This window comes from Staurois parvus, unplaced genomic scaffold (assembly GCF_062004578.1).
Source record: "Staurois parvus isolate SC_StPar_1 unplaced genomic scaffold, SC_StPar_1.0 ptg000636l, whole genome shotgun sequence".
Taxonomy (NCBI): domain Eukaryota; kingdom Metazoa; phylum Chordata; class Amphibia; order Anura; family Ranidae; genus Staurois; species Staurois parvus.
Window position 1 is genome coordinate 3,834,500 of NW_028318432.1, and position 21,689 is coordinate 3,856,188.

Here is a 21,689-nt window from a genome sequence, read left to right on the forward strand (position 1 = left end):
ACATCCTTGTTGCCTAGCCAATTTCTCAGTTTTTATTGCTATGATAATTTGACTAACAATTATTCTGTCATGCAACACTGTACCCAAATACATTTTATTCCATTTTTTTCTTTGTCATCTGTGTCTAATTAGGGGATTTTCCTTTACCTACTGTCCTGTGCATTCAACAAAGTGAGGATAGCTTTCCATCATAAGTGAAATTACCTTTTAGACAACTGTCACAGGTTGTCCCCATTGGTAGCACATGTCCCCATTGGTAGATTTCCCCTCTATTTCTGTTCTGGGGGCAAATTTTACCCTCACTTTTATTACCTATGACATTGGTGTTGAGGACAGTTAAAGACATAGCAGTGAAAAAAACTTCTGTTGAGCTACCACCATTTCCCCACTGTCAGAATACACAGATCATCACTGCCGACTAGCCAGTGGCACTGTACAAGAGAACAGGCTGGTTGTACACAAGTTGATTAATAGATAGTCTTGTGTACAATGAGCCTACTCATACATCTATTGAAATTGGCAGCACAGCGACTAAATGGTTAGCACTTATGCCTGGTAGCACTAGGGTCATTGGTTTGATTCCCAACCATGGCACCACCTGCCTGGAGTTTGCATGTTCTCCCTGTGCCCGCATGGGTTTCCTCCCACGGTACAAAGACATGCTGGTAGTTTAATTGGATCCTGTCTAAATTGTCCTTAGTATGTGTTTCTATGAATGTGAGTTAGGGACATTAGATTGTATACTTCTTGAGGGTTAGGGACTGTTGTGAATGTACAATATATATATGTAAAGTGTTGTGTAAATTGATGGTGATATATAAGTACATATAATAATAATACATTTGTCTGTTTCAGCAATTTTCATTCCAAGTATGGCCAGTTTTAGTCAAAGAAAACAAAGGTTTTGCCTTTAGCTTAACAACATTTAGATCCAGTTTGAGATATATGCCTACCTTACAGCCAGACACTTCTGCTCTGACAGGGAGAGAAAACAAGTGAAATTAAAATGTCAACTAATCTATAAAGCTGAACAACTGGCAGGAAGACCCAAATGATTGCAGCTATGTATTCATTAAAACTTCACTGCAAGTGCCTTCTATCCTTATTTTCTTTAACAATCCTTGTTTTCTACCCTCCCCGTAGTGCATGGTCGGTACACAGATTGGAGGTAGCACCACTAAGGGATTTGTTTTTTTAACCAATGCCATCACCTTGAATGATGTTATGCAATGGATGTATGGAGTTTCCTATACCTAGGTGCTTGGCCCGGTATTTGCATTCTTCAAAGTTTTAACACAATTGTACACCTTGGTTTGCTATCTCCCTTATTTCATGTAATATCTTTTTAAAGGCCTTGCACTGTGAAAGGTCTTGTGAGGTCTATTGTGTATTACTGAAAATGTCATAAACATTTATTCTTAATAAAAAAAAAAACTTCACTGAAAGTATTTTTTAAATGCAAGCAGTGTATGGATCTAGATTTGACTTGGTGTCAGTTTCCTGCCATCCCTGTACAACAGAGCTAAGAACTGGAGAGGGAGAAGCAGCACAAGTAGTCCTTTAGTTGTGCTGCAGTGTTCAAGTGCTAACAAGGTATGTGTTGATAAGAGGAGAGAACAAAGTGATAGAATGAGCAAAATCCTCTCTTTTATTAAAAGAGGTATAGACTCCAGAGAGAGAGATATCATATTACCCCGGTACAAATCATTAGTAACACCTCATCCGGAATATGCAGTTCAGTTTTGGGCACCAATTCACAAAAAGAACATTGGGGAACTGGAGAAAGTACAGAGAAGGGCAACCAAACTGATAAGAGGCATGGAGGAGCTCAGCTATGAGGAATGATTAGAGGAACTGAACTTATTCTCTCTTGAGAAGAGGAGATTAAGGGGGATATGATCTCCATGTATAATACATAAGGGGGGATATGATCACCATGTATAATACATAAGGGGGGATATGATCTCTATGTATAATACATAAGGGGGGATATGATCTCCATGTATAATACATAAGGGGGGATATGATCTCTATGTATAATACATAAGGGGGGATATGATCTACATGTATAATACATAAGGGGGGATATGATCACCATGTATAATACATAAGGGGGGATATGATCTACATGTATATTACATAAGGGGGGATATGATCAACATGTATAATACATAAGGGGGGATATGATCTCCATGTATAATACATAAGGGGGGGATATGATCTCCATGTATAATACATAAGGGGGGGATATGATCTCCATGTATAATACATAAGGGGGGGATATGATCTCCATGTATAATACATAAGGGGGGGATATGATCTCCATGTATAATACATAAGGGGGGGATATGATCTCCATGTATAATACATATGGGGGGATAATGATCAACATGTATAATACATAAGGGGGGATATGATCACCATGTATAATACATAAGGGGGGATATGATCTCCATGTATAATACATAAGGGGGGATATGATCTCCATGTATAAATACATAAGGGGGGATATGATCTCCATGTATAAATACATCAGTGGTTCATATAGTGAACTTGGTGTAGAGCTACTCACCCTGAGGTCATCACAGAGGACAAGGGGGCACTCTTTACGTCTGGAGGAAAAGAGATTTAATCTCCAAACACAGAAAGGTTTCTTCACAGTGAGAGCTGTAAAAATGTGGAATAGACTCCCTCAACAGTTGGTTCTGGCCAGCTCAGTGGATTGCTTCAAAAAAGGCCTGGATTCTTTCTTGGATACACAGAATATAACTGGATACTAACATTTATAGGTAAATTTGATCCAGGGAATATCCGATTGCCTCTCGGGGGATCAGGAAGGAATTTTTTCCCTACATGAGCAAATTGGATCATGCTTTGCTGGTTTTTTTGCCTTCCTCTGGATCTGTGGGTATAGGATTATAACTTTTTTTTTTTTTGGTTGAACTGGATGGACTTTTGTCTTTTTTCAGCCAGACTAACTATGTAACTATGTAACGATAACGCATACATCTAATGGTTCTTTTTTACCTTCCAGTTACAAGCTGGGGGGAAGGACAATACCTATAAGTGTTATGTAACTGCAGCAGACAAAAAATCAGGTCTTCTATCCAGCAAGTCATGGCTGTTCTGTGTGACAGAACTGGATAGGCAGAAATGCAAATCCTAAGTAAAACAGCTCCCATATATGTATTTCACCTATGTATTTAGCTATTCACCTGGAGCTCAGCTTTAGGAGATCAGGCTGCACTATTATAGCAATGCAAGTGTGGAGATTCAGATTACTACAAATGCCCATAGTTGCATAGTTTGAAAGATTGAATAAAGACACCAGTCCATCCAGTTCAACCTGTGTGGGTGTGGGTGTGCATATGCATTTATTGCTATCTCATGGCATACAGTTGTGACCAAAATTATTCAACCCCCACTGAAATTGAGTGTTTTGGCCAGTTTGACATTGCTTTTGATCATTCAGTCATCTTGCTTACATTTACATTAAAGAGGCACTTGTAGGTCAGACAAATATAACATAACAGTTATAATGAAATAACCACAAATGTCTTTTCTGTGCTCACAGCATTATCAGTTTTATTCAACCCCCAAGTGACATTCAATCTTAGTACTTAGTACAGCATCCTTTTACAGTTATAACAGCTTTTAAACGTGAAGCATAGCTTGACACAAGTGTCTTGCAGCGATCTACGGGTATCTTCGCCCATTCTTCATGGGCAAAGGCCTCCAGTTCAGTCACATTCTTAGGCTTGCGCACTGCAACTGCTTTCTTTAAGTCCCACCAGAGGTTCTCAATCGGATTTAAGTCTGGTGACTGCGATGGCCACTCCAAAATGTTCCAGCCTTTCCTCTGCAACCATGCTCTAGTGGACTTGGAGGTATGCTTGGGATCATTGTCCTGTTGAAAGGTCCAACGTCTCCCAAGCCTCAGGTGTGTGACGGACTGCATCACGTTTCCATCCAATATCTCCTGGTACTGAAGAGAATTCATGGTACCTTGCACACGCTGAAGCTTCCCTGTACCTGCAGAAGCAAAACAGCCCCAAAGCATGATTGACCCTCCACCATGCTTCACAGTAGGCAAGGTGTTCTTTTCATCATAGGCCTTGTTCTTCCTCCTCCAAACATAGCGTTGATCCATGGGCCCAAACAGTTCTAATTTTGTTTCATCAGTCCACAGAACACTATCCCACAACTTTTGTGGTTTGTCCACATGGCTTTTGGCATACTGCAGTCGACTCTTCTTATTCTTTGGAGACAGCAAGGGGGTACGCCTGGGAGTTCTGGCACGGAGGCCTTCATTACGCAGTGTGCGTCTTATTGTCTGGGCTGAAACTTCTGTACCCACATCTGACAAATCTTTTCTCAGTTCCTCAGCAGTCACACGGGGACTTCTCTCCACTCTACGCTTCAGGTAGCGCACAGCAGTCGAAGTCAGCATCTTCTTTCTGCCACGACCAGGTAGCGTTTCAACAGTGCCCTTTGCCTTGAATTTGCGAATGATGCTTCCTAAGGTGTCTCTTGGTATGTTTAACATCTTTGCAATCTTCTTATAGCCATTGCCCTTCCTGTGAAGAGAAATCACCTCTTCTCTTGTCTTCCTGGACCATTCTCTTGCCTTCACCATGTTTGTAACCACACCAGTAAATGTCTAGAAGGAGCTGAGTATCACAGTCATTTTAAAGCTGCCTAATTGGTGCTTATTATGCTTGATTGCTGCTCGGTGACATCCACAGGTGTTTTCAATACCTGATGGAAAGCACCTGTATGAACCTCTGTTCTTCAGAGTGGTAGTCTTTAAGGGGTTGAATAATTGTGGCAATGAAGAAACCACATAAGAACCATTTACTACTGTATTACATAAACAATTGATGTCATTTTAGTTGCATTTGGGTAGTTACAACGTCCTTGTAGGATTTGATTCTGAATACAATTCCAAATGTACACTATAGTCCCTAAACCCCTTTACAGCATTGGGGGTTGAATAATTTTGGTCACAACTGTAGGTGACTGGTTCTCTTTAAACATCAGATCCACCCCAATGTTTGTGAATAATGTTTTTTTTTCTTTTACTGTATTTCAACTTTGCTTGGAAAAATTTGACAACAGCCAATGAGTCATTTTCCATCCAGCAGTTTCCCAAGGTTGAGTACTAAATGCACCCTATCATTTCCATTTAACAAGCATTCATAAACTAACACAACCTTACCTTGTAAACACATAAACGTTTTTTATGTTGGCATACACTGTTATTTCTTTCACACTCCCCTAGGGAGGCCAATAGGCTGAAAAATCAAATTAAGGCATTTTCTTTAGAATACGGCTTCTATAATGTTAAGTAATGATCTCCAGCAGACACAAATTGACCCGCTTTTACCATTATGCCACATTATATACAGGGCCTTCAAACTCTTTTTTATTCTTTTGACTTGTTAACATGCCTGGATTTTCCTGCCACTCAAAATCCACCATACATGGACAGATTATCACAAGATGCAAACGTTTTCAGTGAAGCTGTGTGATAATTTATTGTGGACAAATAATTGTACTGGCAGACTGCAGAGAGTAGAGACGGTGCCTGATGGTATAGTATATTATAATCATGTTAAAGCGGAGCTCCACCCAAAAGGGGAAGTTCCACTTTAATGCTTTGTCACCCGCCCGTTTACCCCCCCCCCCCCCGTTTACCCCCGGGGGGGGTAAACGGGTACCCGAATCTGACAGGTACCCGCTGTCACTTCCGCCACGATTGCCTAGGTGATCGGAAGTGGAAGTTGTCCTCCCTCTCTGTAGTCTTCTGGGACACGTGATAGCTCCCAGAAGACTACGGGGCCATTCACAAAGCACAGAGCTTCCCGATCATGTGCAATTGGCACCCGGCTGTGAAGTCGCAAGCTGTCACAGCCAGGTGCCCACACTAAAGATACTGGCACCAGGGAGAGAAGATGGACGGTGAAACCAGCAGTGGTGAGGACACCGCTGGACCAAGGGACAGGTAAGTGTCTGTATTTTGAAAGTCAGCAGTTACAATTTTTGTAGCTGCTGACTTTTTTTTTTTTCAGCTGGAACTCCATTTTAAGTAATAAAGCAAAGAGAAACCCAACGTGCACTGACTAGTGGATGGATTAAAGACACACTAGAGAGAAAACTATAGCACTTTGAAGACCAAAACTACCCAGCTATTATCTTATGTTAGCATATATCTAAATACATAATTTGTATCTATATTACTGTATCTGGTTATTATATGTTCAATTTTGCTAAATTAAAGCAGAACTAAAGTTATTCATTGCAAGCAGACAGGCTCTTTATTGCAGAAGAGACATGCAATCTCTCTTCGGAAATAAGATAAACCTACTGGTAAGCAGGTTGGAAAGTGTTAGTTAGCTGCTGTCCAGCAGGGAAGGAAAGGGCTAACTTTATCTCTTGGGTCTCTGTTTTTGGAGGGCTTTTGCTGGCCTCTGCCCCCCTTCCCTGTGCATATAAAATCAGGAGGGAGCTCTGCCCAGACTTGTCCAGCACATGGGAGAAGAGAGGCTGACAGCTGAAAATGTACCATGATCCTCCAGCAACCAGTAGAGAGCTCTGTCCCTCTCTGCCTCCAGCTATCTTCTCTTCTTTCTGTCCTCACTGCAAATTGTCTGCCTGAGGAGCCCGCTGACATGCCTGGGGCTGCTGAGTAGTAGTCCCACAACCACAGCCTGCTGCATGGGAAGGAAAGACACAGACAGCCAATGAGGTGTGGGAGTGTGCTTCTGTTCCTGATTCCAGCAAAGTTGCTACAAACCTGTGTCCTGGAGCCTTCCACATGTAGTGGGATTGCTGGGACTTGCAGTCCTCCTAGAAGATGTCAGCCATGGACTCTTTCCTAAGCAGGTATGCTGGGGCAGCACACAAGGCTGTAGTTAGGGATTAGGGATGTTAGGAAAAGACTGCACTTTATGTTGAACTGTTATCTTGTGATTCTCTTCATGCTGTACTTTCAAGTAAAACATTTCATGCTTTGTCTTGCCTGGTCTAAAGTTACTTAAAAGGGTGCAAGGCAGTAATAGCGTACAGAAGAACAGGGCTGTGATGTACACCAGGGATGAAGTGGTGATATTCCATTGCTAGGGGAGCAATTCGTGGCCTATCTCCCGAGTGGTTAGTGCCCCAGCAATGGGGACCAGACCCACGTAATGAAGACCTAGCAGGTATGGAATGGAAAAGGTAGCTCTGTGCGCACATGGGGTCTGTGCTGCTTCCTGATGGAATCCACTCTGTCACTGGAAGATGGGTAGTGGAGCCTAGCTGGACTGGTGGAACGGGACACTGCAATGTGGTGCCTCCTTCAAAATGTCACATCCTGAGCAGATATGTGTATCATGGGACTGGCAGGCACCTGTACCCAGCAAATAGAGCGTAAGGCCAAGCTTCGACCACATATCTGTCTGCTCTCAGCATTCCTTGGCATGTGAATTAAGCTGTGCATGCGCAGCTCAGCTTACAGCACCGGCCTGATCCCTGTGTGCCAGCATGACTAGCTCCTGTGTATGAGCAGGAGTAATGTAATCCCACGACAGCCAGTGAAGATGGCACACAGATGAAGAGGCCAGTGGGGACAGGAACCGCAGCAGGAAAGGTGAGTGTAGCTTCCATTAGTTACACTTTAATGTCTATATTTTTCACATACCTTTGTTTATATTTCTCTCCAAATTTACAGGCAGACCAAGCTGTCCAGCAAAAGTGACAGTTACAGGGACTAGGGCAATCCATATAACACTGCCATGCGGTGCTTAAAATAGTCAAACTTTACTTATTTGGTTTATTTTTTTTTTTTCCAAAAGAAAACTGTAACTGCTTATTAAGAGTTAGCTGGATTTAGGCTTCAATTTCAATATTTTTTAAACAGGGTTCCACCACAGGTTCCTAGTGGGAAGACTGATCTCCCACCAACACCCCAAGGAGCAGAATTTTCCACTTCCATTAGTCACTTCTACATTGATCATCAATGCAGAGGGCACTTTTCTACTGATCTGCAATTTAAGGGAGACACTTCTCCACTGACCACCAATGGTTGTGTTTTTCTACTGACCTCCAATGTAAGGAGGCTTTACTCTATGAGTAGTGTAGGGGAAACTATTTCATTGTCTGTGTTTATTATTTATTTAATTATTTTGCAGAACATAATTTTGTTGAATAGCACAGGAGGGTGTTAAAAAATGATCTGTAGTGGGAGTCAAATGCTCTACAAATGTCACATTCTCTACTGTTTTCTTTACAACTTTTTGCAACTTAGCAATCACTTTCATGTACTTTGTGCTGCTGCACATATAATAACTTTTACCAGGGATTCCCTAAAAATTATTTCCAGGATTTCTCCAGTGTAAAAAGGCTGATCTAGAATTACCCTGCCCACAGGGTGACAATGCTGCTGTGAAATATTATTGTAGAACTAATAGCGTTGTCACCCTGTTAAGAGAAGTAGAAAGTCAAGGATCTACTGGCAGGATCAACAGGTAATTAAGCTATATTTCAGGGAACACAAAAAAACAAAAACGGTTGCAATAACTCTAGTGAGAGACTGCATCATATACTTTTTTTTTTGCCCATAGTTCAACTTTAAAGGAGGACTTTACATATTATGGAAGAACATGGAAGTGCTGGTTGAAGATACTTACGTCGCTAGCCAGTGCTGTAGCAGCCTGGGCCTGCTTGAAGGCAGCGCTGTCTAATGGGTTATAGCAAGGCCTTTTACCCTTCATTTCTTTATCAAATTGTTCTTTGTATTTCACCTAAAAAAAGACAGCAAGAGTGATAATGATTGTTCATACTGAACAATCAAATACAGTAGAAAATGCAAATTGTTGATTTAAAAAAAATATTTTGGGGGCCAGGTTTTGTTTAAATTTAGTTTAAGTTTATATTAGAAAATATTCACATTTATATTAGTTTATATTAGGAGATATTATTATTATTATTATACAGTATTTATAAAGCGCCAATAGTTCGCTCAGTGCTGTACATTACAAAGGGGGACAGAACATGTGACAGAACAATACCAATACAATGCAAAACATGAGGGGATTGAGGGCCCTGCTCTTTCGAGCTTACAATCTGGAGATATTCACATTTATATTAGTTTATATTAGTAGATATTCACATTTATATTAGTTTAGTATATTTATATTAGTTTAGTATAAATAGTGTTAGTTTAAACGCTCCTTCAGCGTTTCCTACAACAGTGCCACCACCCCCTCACTCCCCCTCTCACTCCCCCTCTCTGTTGGGGTCCCCCAAGGCTCTGTCCTTGGACCCCTTCTCTTCTCCATCTACACCTCCTCCCTTGGCAAACTCATACAATCCCACGGCTTCAACTATCACCTCTACGCTGAGGACACTCAAATTTACCTCTCCACCCCTCACCTCACCCCCACAGTCTCCGCCCGCATCACTCACCTCCTAAACGACATCTCAGACTGGATGTCGCTCCATTTCCTCAATCTTAACCTCTCCAAAACCGAGTTACTCGTCTTTCCCCCTGCCCACGCCCCCCCCCCCCATCCTATCCATCACTACCAACAACACCACCAATCTTGCCCCACAAGCCAAAGTCCTTGGCATCACTCTGGACTCAAACCTTTCCTTCCAACCTCATGTCAAATCACTTACAAACACATGCAGGCTCCACCTCCGCAACATCGCCAAGATACGCTCCTTCCTTACCCCTGACACCACTAAACTACTCGTACACTCCCTGATTATCTCACGCCTTGACTACTGCAACTCCCTTCTCACCAGCCTACCCCAGCGCAGGCTCTCCCCGCTTCAGACCATCCTGAACTCATCGGCTAGACTCATCCACCTCACCAACCGCTCCACCTCTGCCACTCCCCTCTGCCTATCCCTCCACTGGCTCCCGATTTCCCAACGCATCAAATTCAAACTACTAACTCTGACCTACCTACCTCACCAACCTGATTCCCAAGTACCACCCTACCCGTACCCTTCGCTCCTCACAGAACCTCCTTCTATCTTGCTCCCTGGTCTCCTCCTCCCATGCACGACTGCAAGAATTCTCCAGGTCCTCCCCCTTCCTCTGGAACTCACTACCCCAATCCATTAGACTGTCACCTTCCCTCCTCACCTTCAGGCGCTCCCTGAAAACCCACATCTTCAGGGAAGCCTACCCCACCCTCACCTAACAGCCGTTCTCCTTCATTCCTCCTACCACTCCATCCCCAACAGCCACTTCCTCCTGTACCACTACCCCCTCCCTCCTAGATTGTAAGCTCGAAAGAGTAGGGCCCTCTAACCCCTGGTGTGCTGTTTGTTGTTGCTGTACTGTTTCATGTATTGTCCGTCCCCCCTCTATTGTACAGCGCTGAGAAAACCCTATATAAACTCGATGTAATGTAATGTAATATTAGGAGATATTCACATTTATATTAGTTTATATAAGGAAATATTCACATTTGCTCCAGCTGCTTATGTACGTCACAGCGCATGTACAGTGTGCTCTACATTCAGGGCACTCTGAGTGCTGTGCCGCGATCATGACTTCTGTGCACATGAGCAGGAGTGATGTCATCGCAGCCCAGCCATTCAAACAGCCGGACAGCGGAGACCCAGAAGGAAGACCAGGTGAAGATGGAAGCGCCTGCAGTGGAGGGGTCTGATTGATAAATAAGTCTGCAGTGTATACTAGCACATTATGTCACAACACTGCAGTGGGCCTATTTTGCTTTGTCTAGCAGAGTTTACTACCCCTTTAATATATGACACAGGATTCCTGGAGAACTATGGGTTTTCTAAAGAGAGATCAGGTAGGAGTTTGGCATGCCATCTCTGAAAGAAAGGTCAGAAGCAGCCACAGAGAGAAAAGGAGGAGAAAAGGGTTGGAGTCACTGCAATCGTTCATTCACCCATCTGTGGAAATTTCAGCCTGAGCTATTGAGCACTTTTTACAACAGGTAAGAATAGTTAAGAATACACTGTACATTTGTGAAATAAAACCTTCAGTTTTGAAGAGAATATAAATATCCATATAAAATAAAGATACAGAATATAAACTTTGCAGTGCAAAAGGCTCATGTGTGTAGTTAATTTGTTTTTAGAAACAGGAGTAGTTATATTGGAAACAAATTATTCATTGCTAACAATATTTGTTAGGTTTAATCCCACCAGCTGCATGTAGCGTAGACAAAATTCATGGACATGAGAAAACCCCTTGAAGTCAATAGAGTCTGTTCACGCTTGTCTTGCGGTATGTTGGAGAAAGTTTATTGCGAACAATTTATTGTACTGTCTGGTGAAGATTTTAACTTTATACATTGTAGGTCAAAAAAAGAGAAAACAGGTCATGTATGTATATGTTCCAGATGGAATGAAATACATTAGAGCTTGCAAGAACCAGGTATAAAAATCTGTGCATACTTCGATAAGCTCAATCAAGGCCTTTGCTTCTTATTGGTCTAAGTGTGACATTTAGGGAGCAGCCAACTGCTAGGAGCATCCAAAATTAGAGAAACGGGGCATGAATGCATCCAGTGGAACATTACATTTTGAAGTAGACCATGTAAGAAGTTGGTCTCATATTCTGCAATCTCACTGCACTTCCTCCTATTTAACATACAGATGTGCATGACATGAAATAGGAGGCTTCTTACATGTCAGCTACTCCACCACTGTAGTTTGAATGGTGGAGCAGAGTGAATTTCCTTGGCAAACTAGAAATGCTGCAAGAACATGTATACATTTGCCAAGGTCTGTGACACAAAGTTCTACCTCCTTTAGGCCAAGCTCCTCCCCTTTCTACAACAATGTTGCATCTGATCAAAACTCTAACTTCTGCCTAAACTGACCCAAGCAACTTGTAAATGATGACATACATAATCAGGGGCGGACTGACAACTCATGGGGCCCCCGGGCAATAGGGGATCATGGGGCCCCTGTGTCCTTGCCCAAACTCAAAAAAGCCTATGAAAAAGGTACCAGGGGTATCTTATGGGGCCCCCTACTGACCCCGGGCCCTCGGGCAGTGCCCGAGTTTCCAAATGGTCAGTCCGCCCCTGTACATAATACATGTTCATGCTGGTTAGGCACTGAAGTGAATTGGAACTGGGTTAAGACAGTAAAGCAATTGCCAACTGTGAAGGGAGGAGAGGACTACTCTAGCAAGGGTAAAGCCTGCCCTGTGATTGGGGGTTGTGGATGTACAATATGGATTCCTGGTTATATATGTGTCTCTGACCGAGACTGTAATGTTTGCACAGGTACCGAAACCTATATAAACCTTCAGTATAAGAAAGCTTTGCCATTGAGATCTACAGTCTTGCTCCTCAAGTTCATGCCAAGAAGGCACAAATTATATAGAGTTGTGTTCAAAATAATAGCAGTGTGCTGAAAAAAGTGAATAAAGCTCAAAATCCTTCTAATAGCTTTTATTTCTATATACACAAATGCATTGGGAACACTACACATTCTATTCCAAATCAAAACATGAAGAAAAATATATCAAATTTGTGTTGTTCCTCTGAAAAAAATGAAGAAAAGTAAATATTAGACTGTTCAAAAAAAAGCAGTGTTTGTATTCTTCTTTACAAACTCAAACATTCACTATATAAACTGAAAAATGTTTGAAGATTTTGCTTTCCTTTGAATCGCTTAATTAATATTTAGTTGTATAACCACTGTTTCTGAGAACTGCTGTACATCTGTGTTGCATGGAGTCAACCAACTTCTGGCACCTGTGATCAGGTATTCCAGCCCAGGATGATTGGACTACATTCCACAGTTCTTCTCTATTTCTTGGTTTTGCCTCAGAAACTACATATTTGATGTCACCCCACAAGTTTTCTATTGGATTAAGATCTGGGGATTGGGCTGGTCACTCCATAACGTCAATCTTGTTGGTCTGGAAGCAAGATGTTGCTCGTTTACTGGTGTGTTTGGGGTCGTTGTCTTGTTGGAACACCCATTTCAAGGGCATTTCCTCTTCAGCATAAGGCAGCATGACCTCTTCAAGTATTCTGATGTATTCAAACTGATCCATGATCCCTGGTATGCGATAAATAGGCCCAACACGTAGTATGAGAAACATCCCCATATCATGATGCTTGCGCAACCATGCTTCACTGTCTTCACAGTGTACTGTGGCTTGAATTCAGTGTTTGGGGGTCGTCTGACAAACTGTCTCCGGCCACTGGACCCAAAAAGAACAATCTTACTTTCATCAGTCTACAAAATGTTGCGCCATTTCTCTTTAGGCCAGTCAATGTGCTCTTTGGCAAATTGTAACCTCTTCAGCACAAGTCTTTTTTTCAACAGTGGGACTTTGCGGGGGCTTCTTGCAGATAGCTTGGCTTCACATAGGCGTCTTCTAATTGTAACAGTACTCACAGGTAACTTTACACCTTCTTTCATCTTCCTGGAGCTGATTGTTGGCTGAGTCCTTGCCATTTTGGCTATTCTTCTATCCATTCGAATGGTAGTTTTTCGCTTTCTTCCACGTCTTTCAGGTTTTGGTTGCCATTTTAAAGCATTTGCAATCATTTTAGCTGAGCAGCCTATCATTTTCTGCACTTCTTTATATGTTTTTCCCTCTCCAATCAACTTTTTAATCAAGGTACGCTGTTCTTCTGAACAATGTCTGGAACGACCCATTTTCCTCAGAATTTCAGAGAGTAATACACTGTAACCAGCATGTACAACATTTGCTGCCTTCCTTCCCTAAATAAGGGCAATAATTGCCACCTGTTTTTCAAAGTATGAATGACTTCACTAATAGAACTCCACACTGCTATTATTTTGAACATGCCCCTTTCAATTAGTGATTCAACTACACAGAATCAGCAGCATGCATGTTATGACTGTTGGGTCTGTTGGATTTCTATTACTCTACTACACCTGCTAGTAAATTATTTGCCATGTAGAAATATAATTTCTATCAAAAACAGTGATTGATCAGGTTAGTGATGTCTGACTGCTATTATTTTGAACACAACTGTATGTCTGCAGAGATGGGCAGAATGCCAAGTGTCCCAAATACCAGAGGGGGCCTATATATTGTATCTTGGTTAAACGCAGTGTAATGTCTTAGCAAGGAGGGTGGGTTATTACAAAACATCAGGATATTATCTTACCTGACTGGTCATCTTTGACACTTCCTTTGCATGTTCAAAATCAGGTCTTCCTAAAACCACAGGCTCCCTGGTCAGTTCCGCTCTGCCTTTCTTATAATCAACCTACAATAAAAGCAGACACACTCATTGTTATGGTAAACCTCAGACATGGACTGGCAAAGGGTGTTGGTGCAAATACCCACTGACCACTTTTTTAAGGACCTGTGAAGCCTGGGAGGGTCTTCTTCAGTGCTGAATCCACAGTCCACACAGCAGTACCTGGCCATTGCACAAAATGCCTATGCAGCTGTCTCGTGGAAGTCAGTAGCCCATATAAACAATTATTTCATGGATAGCACTACAGTTTTGCAGGGTACATAATTACCACTAGTCATATGCTAAACTCTCTTAGCTAGTTTTTGTGCATTTTCCCATAATCCATAGACTCTTATGTCTATTCACTGCCCTCTAAACTAAAGAATCCAGCTTTTCACTGATAAAAATGTTCATGTCGCATTCCCCAAACTTTGGGTTGCCCAGGGACTCATGACTGCTGGAGATACCTCAAGTGATTTAGGCAAGCATACATGTGTATGCAGAGAAAAGGACAACCCCTGCATTGGCTTAGCTTAATGTAAACAATAACCTGTCCAACTGTTATTATTCCTGGAAAGTTTTTGGCTGCCATGTCCATAGGCACCCAGTGGGGCTTATGAGAGTTAAACTCAATTCCAAGAAATGCCTGAAAATCATCCACAGTAGGTTTATGTTTGTATGCATGCAAAGATGCTAAACCTCTTAAGGTAATGTTTTCATTTAGTTGTAAATGGAAATCTTCTAAATGGAACTCCCACTTCATAGAATAACCCAGAGCTCTTTATGTAAACAATACTGGGAGCTCCAGTTATTCAGTGCTTAGCACACGGAAGTCAGACCATGGAAAATACAATAATTCCTATAGAGAACCATGGCATAGGTTATCCCACTTTGTTTGTAAAGCCTCTTTAAGGAGATCATATACTTCATCTAATATGTGCAGTAAGATATAAAACATGGTTAGTATTTACATTGCTGATAATCTTTGAAATCTCTGTAGCCTTCTGAATGTCTGGTCTGTCCACCACTTCTGTATATTTGTGTGTATCCTGTACATCTCTTTTATAGGATATCTGAAACCAAAAATGAACCCAAAATTAATATATATCCAAGACATACAATAAGTCAGGGGTTGATGCACCCCAACGTGTCCATATATCAATAAAATATCACTTTTATCACTTTCTAAACCTTTTCACAAAAATATTAATTATCAATTCCAATGCTTATTGTCCTGGTAACACTCCTGAAATGTGTCTTTTTTTTCCAGGCTTTTTAGCTCCTATCTTGTCCAATTACTAAGTCATGTTTTGCTTGGGGATGAAATACCTTTTTTACTCACTGAATTGCAACTCAATTTATAACATTTGTATGGTTTTTTTTTTTTTATTTTTGGTTGATTTTCTGTCTCTATCATTTACAATACACTCATGATAAAAATTATAGACCCTTTATTTCTTTGTAAGTGGACAAAACTTACAACATCTGCAGGGGATCAAATAATTATTTACCCCACTGTATGCATTCCATCCTTAATGCTCCCCCTAGGTATTTTGCCTCTGTTTCTTGACAAGTGGGAGCGTGATCTCCAACTTTCTTTTACGCAGGACTACATTGACAGGATATTAAAGTTTCCGTATGTACTAAGCACCAGGAAATAAATTCTAAGATATTAATGAGGTGGTACCTGACTCCATGGAAAAACTATACAAAATGTTCCCTCACTCCATGGACCACTGATGGAAGTGTGGCGAGGCTGTCAGAGACATACTACATATTTATTTATTTATTTCAGGTACATATTTTTTTGTACTGTGACTGACTTCAGAACTTTTGGTCAGAGGTCCAATGCATTGCCCAAACATTTACTGACTACCAGCTTACTCCTGACCAGGCATGGTTCCTTCTCCATCACAATACCATACCATACCACGGAAGATTTACAAAAATTCAGTGTTGCCTCTTTTACTCAAACCTTGTGGCCATCGTTGAGAGAAACTGAGGGGACAGGAGGTTCCCTAGCCCCCCCCCCCCCTTTCCTTTTTTCCCTTTTTTTATTTTTTTTTTTGTTATTCCCCCCTTTTTATGTTTTTTCTTGGCTAGCGCTTGGATAGGTTTGACTATTGGATTAAATTTTGGGTTTTATTATTGTTACCATTTGAAATGTTTTTTTTTAGGAATGCATACTGGCAACTGGACTCTTATGTTGTGACTATATTCAGTCTTACATGGTCAACTTCTGGCATCTTGATTGAACCTGATCCATTGACATGTACAGTATATCATAATATGCCCATGATGCTTGCCAGCCGGCCTGCCAGTTCTTCTGTTTGGCTTAATGTGATACATGTATAGATATTCGTGGTCTTTCTTTCTTTCTTTCTTTCTTACTGCAAAGTTTGGGTGCAAGTAGCTCTTTTTAAAGTGCTAAACCAATTTACATACCTTTTTTGTGTAATAAACACATAACTTCTTCCAGTGGAAAGTTTAAAATAACAGTAACTAATCCTGCAGCATCTGATTCAAGCCAGACATAAATTTAGGGCTGTTTATTGCTAAATGAATTTGTTAAAGGAGAAAGGACACTGTAAGCAGTGGAAGGTACAAGTTCTTGCTGCTCTCAGTCAAACTCCTGTAAGGAGGGAGCGGGGGGAATGCCTTCCTGACACTGTGTGTGTCTACAGACGCACACAGCCATGCTAGGGAGTGTGCCTGCACAGGTGCCCACTTAGCACCCAGTTTGCTGAGGAGACACTCTGAAGAAGAAGGAGCAGACAGCACCGGAGGGGGACTGCCTAAGAGGAGACAAGCGACTGCTCTGTGCAATATTGTTGCACAGATCAAGTAAGTATAACATTCTTTTTTATTTTAATGAAAAAAAAATGGCTTTAATATCACTTTAAGATAAACAGTTCCAAGCAACTGGAGATCTCTTTAAGATCGTATTGTCAAAATATGAGATCAATCAAATGTAACCCATGTTTATGTATATGACCATGTTTTTCTCTATTCAATAAATCTTTTGTGAAAAAAAAATATGAGATCAAGCACCAAAAGCGCTATGAACATTGTGACTAGAGATGAGCGAATCGAAGTATCCGAAGTGGAATTCGAGTCGAATATCGGAAAAATTTCGATTCGTGCCGAATCCGAAAAACAGCCTAATTCGGACGCGCGAATCGAAATTTTTCCGAAAATGGCGGCTGACATGTGCGGCGACGGAGCGGGGATGTCGGGGAAGGCGCGCAGACAAGGCGCGCTGCCCCATAATGCATTCCTCAACGACATGTGATCGCATCAGCCAATCAGCAGCCAGCCAGCCAGCACTGTGTAATGGTCGAGGTATATATAGCGGCCATTTTGGAAATCTTCATTTGCCTGCAGTCATTGAACAGAGGCAGACCGCTCTGTACTAGGGACAGGGACAGAGTTAGGGCCACAGAAACGAGAATTGGGGACAGAGAGAAGTTACTTAGGGACAGAGAACCATTACTCAGGGACACAGACTTGTTAATGAGGGCCACAGAATCGTTATTTAGGGACAAAGAAACGCTAGTTAGGGCCACAGAATTCATACTCAGGGACAGACAGAATTGTTACTCAGTGCCAGAGAATTGTTACTTAGGGCCACAGAAACGTTATTAGGGCCACAGAATTTTTACTCAGGGACAGACAGAATTGTTACTGAGTGCCAGAGAATTGTTACTCAGGGACAGACAGAATTGTTACTGAGTGCCAGAGAATTCTTACTCAGGGCCACAGAATTCATTCTCAGGGACAGACAGAATTGTTACTCAGGGACAGACAGAATTGTTACTGAGTGCCAGAGAATTGTTACTCAGGGACAGACAGAATTGTTACTGAGTGCCAGAGAATTGTTACTCAGGGACAGACAGAATTGTTACTGAGTGCCAGAGAATTGTTACTCAGGGACAGACAGAATTGTTACTGAGTGCCAGAGAATTGTTACTCAGGGACAGACAGAATTGTTACTGAGTGCCAGAGAATTGTTACTCGCACAGACACAAAATTGTTACTTGCACAGACACAGAATTGTTACTCGCACAGACACAGAATTGTTACTCAGGGCCACAGAATTCATACTCAGGGACAGACAGAATTGTTACTGAGTGCCAGAGAATTGTTACTCAGGGACAGACAGAATTGTTACTGAGTGCCAGAGAATTGTTACTCGCACAGACACAAAATTGTTACTTGCACAGACACAGAATTGTTACTCGCACAGACACAGAATTGTTACTCAGGGCCACAGAATTCATACTCAGGGACAGACAGAATTGTTACTGAGTGCCAGAGAATTGTTATTCAGGGACAGACAGAATTGTTACTGAGTGCCAGAGAATTGTTACTCAGGGACAGACAGAATTGTTACTGAGTGCCAGAGAATTGTTACTCAGGGACAGACAGAATTGTTACTGAGTGCCAGAGAATTGTTACTCAGGGACAGACAGAATTGTTACTGAGTGCCAGAGAATTGTTACTCGCACAGACACAAAATTGTTACTTGCACAGACACAGAATTGTTACTCGCACAGACACAGAATTGTTACTCAGGGCCACAGAATTCATACTCAGGGATAGACAGAATTGTTACTGAGTGCCAGAGAATTGTTACTCAGGGACAGACAGAATTGTTACTGAGTGCCAGAGAATTGTTACTCAGGGACAGACAGAATTGTTACTGAGTGCCAGAGAATTGTTACTCGCACAGACACAAAATTGTTACTTGCACAGACACAGAATTGTTACTCGCACAGACACAGAATTGTTACTCAGGGCCACAGAATTCATACTCAGGGACAGACAGAATTGTTACTGAGTGCCAGAGAATTGTTACTTAGGGACAGACAGAATTGTTACTGAGTGCCAGAGAATTGTTACTCAGGGACAGACAGAATTGTTACTGAGTGCCAGAGAATTGTTACTCGCACAGACACAAAATTGTTACTTGCACAGACACAGAATTGTTACTCGCACAGACACAGAATTGTTACTCAGGGCCACAGAATTCATACTCAGGGACAGACAGAATTGTTACTGAGTGCCAGAGAATTGTTACTCAGGGACAGACAGAATTGTTACTGAGTGCCAGAGAATTGTTACTCAGGGACAGACAGAATTGTTACTGAGTGCCAGAGAATTGTTACTCAGGGACAGACAGAATTGTTACTGAGTGCCAGAGAATTGTTACTCAGGGACAGACAGAATTGTTACTGAGTGCCAGAGAATTGTTACTCAGGGACAGACAGAATTGTTACTGAGTGCCAGAGAATTGTTACTCAGGGACAGACAGAATTGTTACTGAGTGCCAGAGAATTGTTACTCAGGGACAGACAGAATTGTTACTGAGTGCCAGAGAATTGTTACTCGCACAGACACAAAATTGTTACTTGCACAGACACAGAATTGTTACTCGCACAGACACAGAATTGTTACTCAGGGCCACAGAATTCATACTCAGGGATAGACAGAATTGTTACTGAGTGCCAGAGAATTGTTACTCAGGGACAGACAGAATTGTTACTGAGTGCCAGAGAATTGTTACTCAGGGACAGACAGAATTGTTACTGAGTGCCAGAGAATTGTTACTCGCACAGACACAAAATTGTTACTTGCACAGACACAGAATTGTTACTCGCACAGACACAGAATTGTTACTGAGTGCCAGAGAATTGTTACTCAGGGACAGACAGAATTGTTACTGAGTGCCAGAGAATTGTTACTCAGGGACAGACAGAATTGTTACTGAGTGCCAGAGAATTGTTACTCAGGGACAGACAGAATTGTTACTGAGTGCCAGAGAATTGTTACTCGCACAGACACAAAATTGTTACTTGCACAGACACAGAATTGTTACTCGCACAGACACAGAATTGTTACTCAGGGCCACAGAATTCATACTCAGGGACAGACAGAATTGTTACTGAGTGCCAGAGAATTGTTACTCAGGGACAGACAGAATTGTTACTGAGTGCCAGAGAATTGTTACTCGCACAGACACAAAATTGTTACTTGCACAGACACAGAATTGTTACTCGCACAGACACAGAATTGTTACTGAGTGCCAGAGAATTGTTACTCAGGGACAGACAGAATTGTTACTGAGTGCCAGAGAATTGTTACTCAGGGACAGACAGAATTGTTACTGAGTGCCAGAGAATTGTTACTCAGGGACAGACAGAATTGTTACTGAGTGCCAGAGAATTGTTACTCAGGGACAGACAGAATTGTTACTGAGTGCCAGAGAATTGTTACTCAGGGACAGACAGAATTGTTACTGAGTGCCAGAGAATTGTTACTCGCACAGACACAAAATTGTTACTTGCACAGACACAGAATTGTTACTCGCACAGACACAGAATTGTTACTCAGGGCCACAGAATTCATACTCAGGGACAGACAGAATTGTTACTGAGTGCCAGAGAATTGTTACTCAGGGACAGACAGAATTGTTACTGAGTGCCAGAGAATTGTTACTCGCACAGACACAAAATTGTTACTTGCACAGACACAGAATTGTTACTCGCACAGACACAGAATTGTTACTCAGGGCCACAGAATTCATACTCAGGGACAGACAGAATTGTTACTGAGTGCCAGAGAATTGTTACTCAGGGACAGACAGAATTGTTACTGAGTGCCAGAGAATTGTTACTCAGGGACAGACAGAATTGTTACTGAGTGCCAGAGAATTGTTACTCGCACAGACACAAAATTGTTACTTGCACAGACACAGAATTGTTACTCGCACAGACACAGAATTGTTACTCAGGGCCACAGAATTCATACTCAGGGACAGACAGAATTGTTACTGAGTGCCAGAGAATTGTTACTCAGGGACAGACAGAATTGTTACTGAGTGCCAGAGAATTGTTACTCAGGGACAGACAGAATTGTTACTGAGTGCCAGAGAATTGTTACTCAGGGACAGACAGAATTGTTACTGAGTGCCAGAGAATTGTTACTCGCACAGACACAAAATTGTTACTTGCACAGACACAGAATTGTTACTCGCACAGACACAGAATTGTTACTGAGTGCCAGAGAATTGTTACTCAGGGACAGACAGAATTGTTACTGAGTGCCAGAGAATTGTTACTCAGGGACACCTAATCGTTGAATTAAATAGTATGTCAGACAACATGCAGAGGAGTGGCAGAGGAGGCAATGTTTTAGGAGCGAGCAGACGTGGCAGCAGAGGAAGGGGTCGAGGCAGCAGTATTCGCAGCCAGAGGCCAGTGCTCCCGGTGTCATCCAGCGGTCGTGTCTCCACCGACAACCCTGCCGTCATTGATTGGTTGGCTCGGTCGTCTTCCTCTTCCCAGGTCACCTCTGACACCTACAGCCAACGGTCGGTGGGTACGTCAGACACAACCGTTAGTTGGCATGGCCCGGGACCAAGCCCACTGAAATCACGTGTCCTCTACCTGCCCCTGTCCTTTGCTGTTCCCTCACCAAGCG

The 21,689-nt window shown here is 42.0% G+C and overlaps 1 protein-coding gene across 4 annotated transcripts in view; it reads right to left on the bottom strand.

The window, feature by feature from the left end:
• NEBL (nebulette) overlaps positions 1 to 21,689 on the bottom strand; it is a 306,245-nt gene that overhangs the window by 45,423 nt on the left and 239,133 nt on the right. For 2 of the 4 annotated variants that reach the window (XM_089693738.1, XM_089693737.1), the window contains exons 6-8: positions 15,179 to 15,280; positions 14,133 to 14,234; positions 8,670 to 8,783 (exon numbers count right to left, since the gene is read on the bottom strand). The exons of the other annotated variants lie outside the window; for them this stretch is intronic. In XM_089693738.1, the coding sequence (XP_089549864.1) occupies positions 8,670 to 8,783; positions 14,133 to 14,234; positions 15,179 to 15,280 (318 nt within the window). The remainder of the gene's footprint in view (positions 1 to 8,669; positions 8,784 to 14,132; positions 14,235 to 15,178; positions 15,281 to 21,689) is intronic. 4 annotated transcript variants of the gene reach the window in all.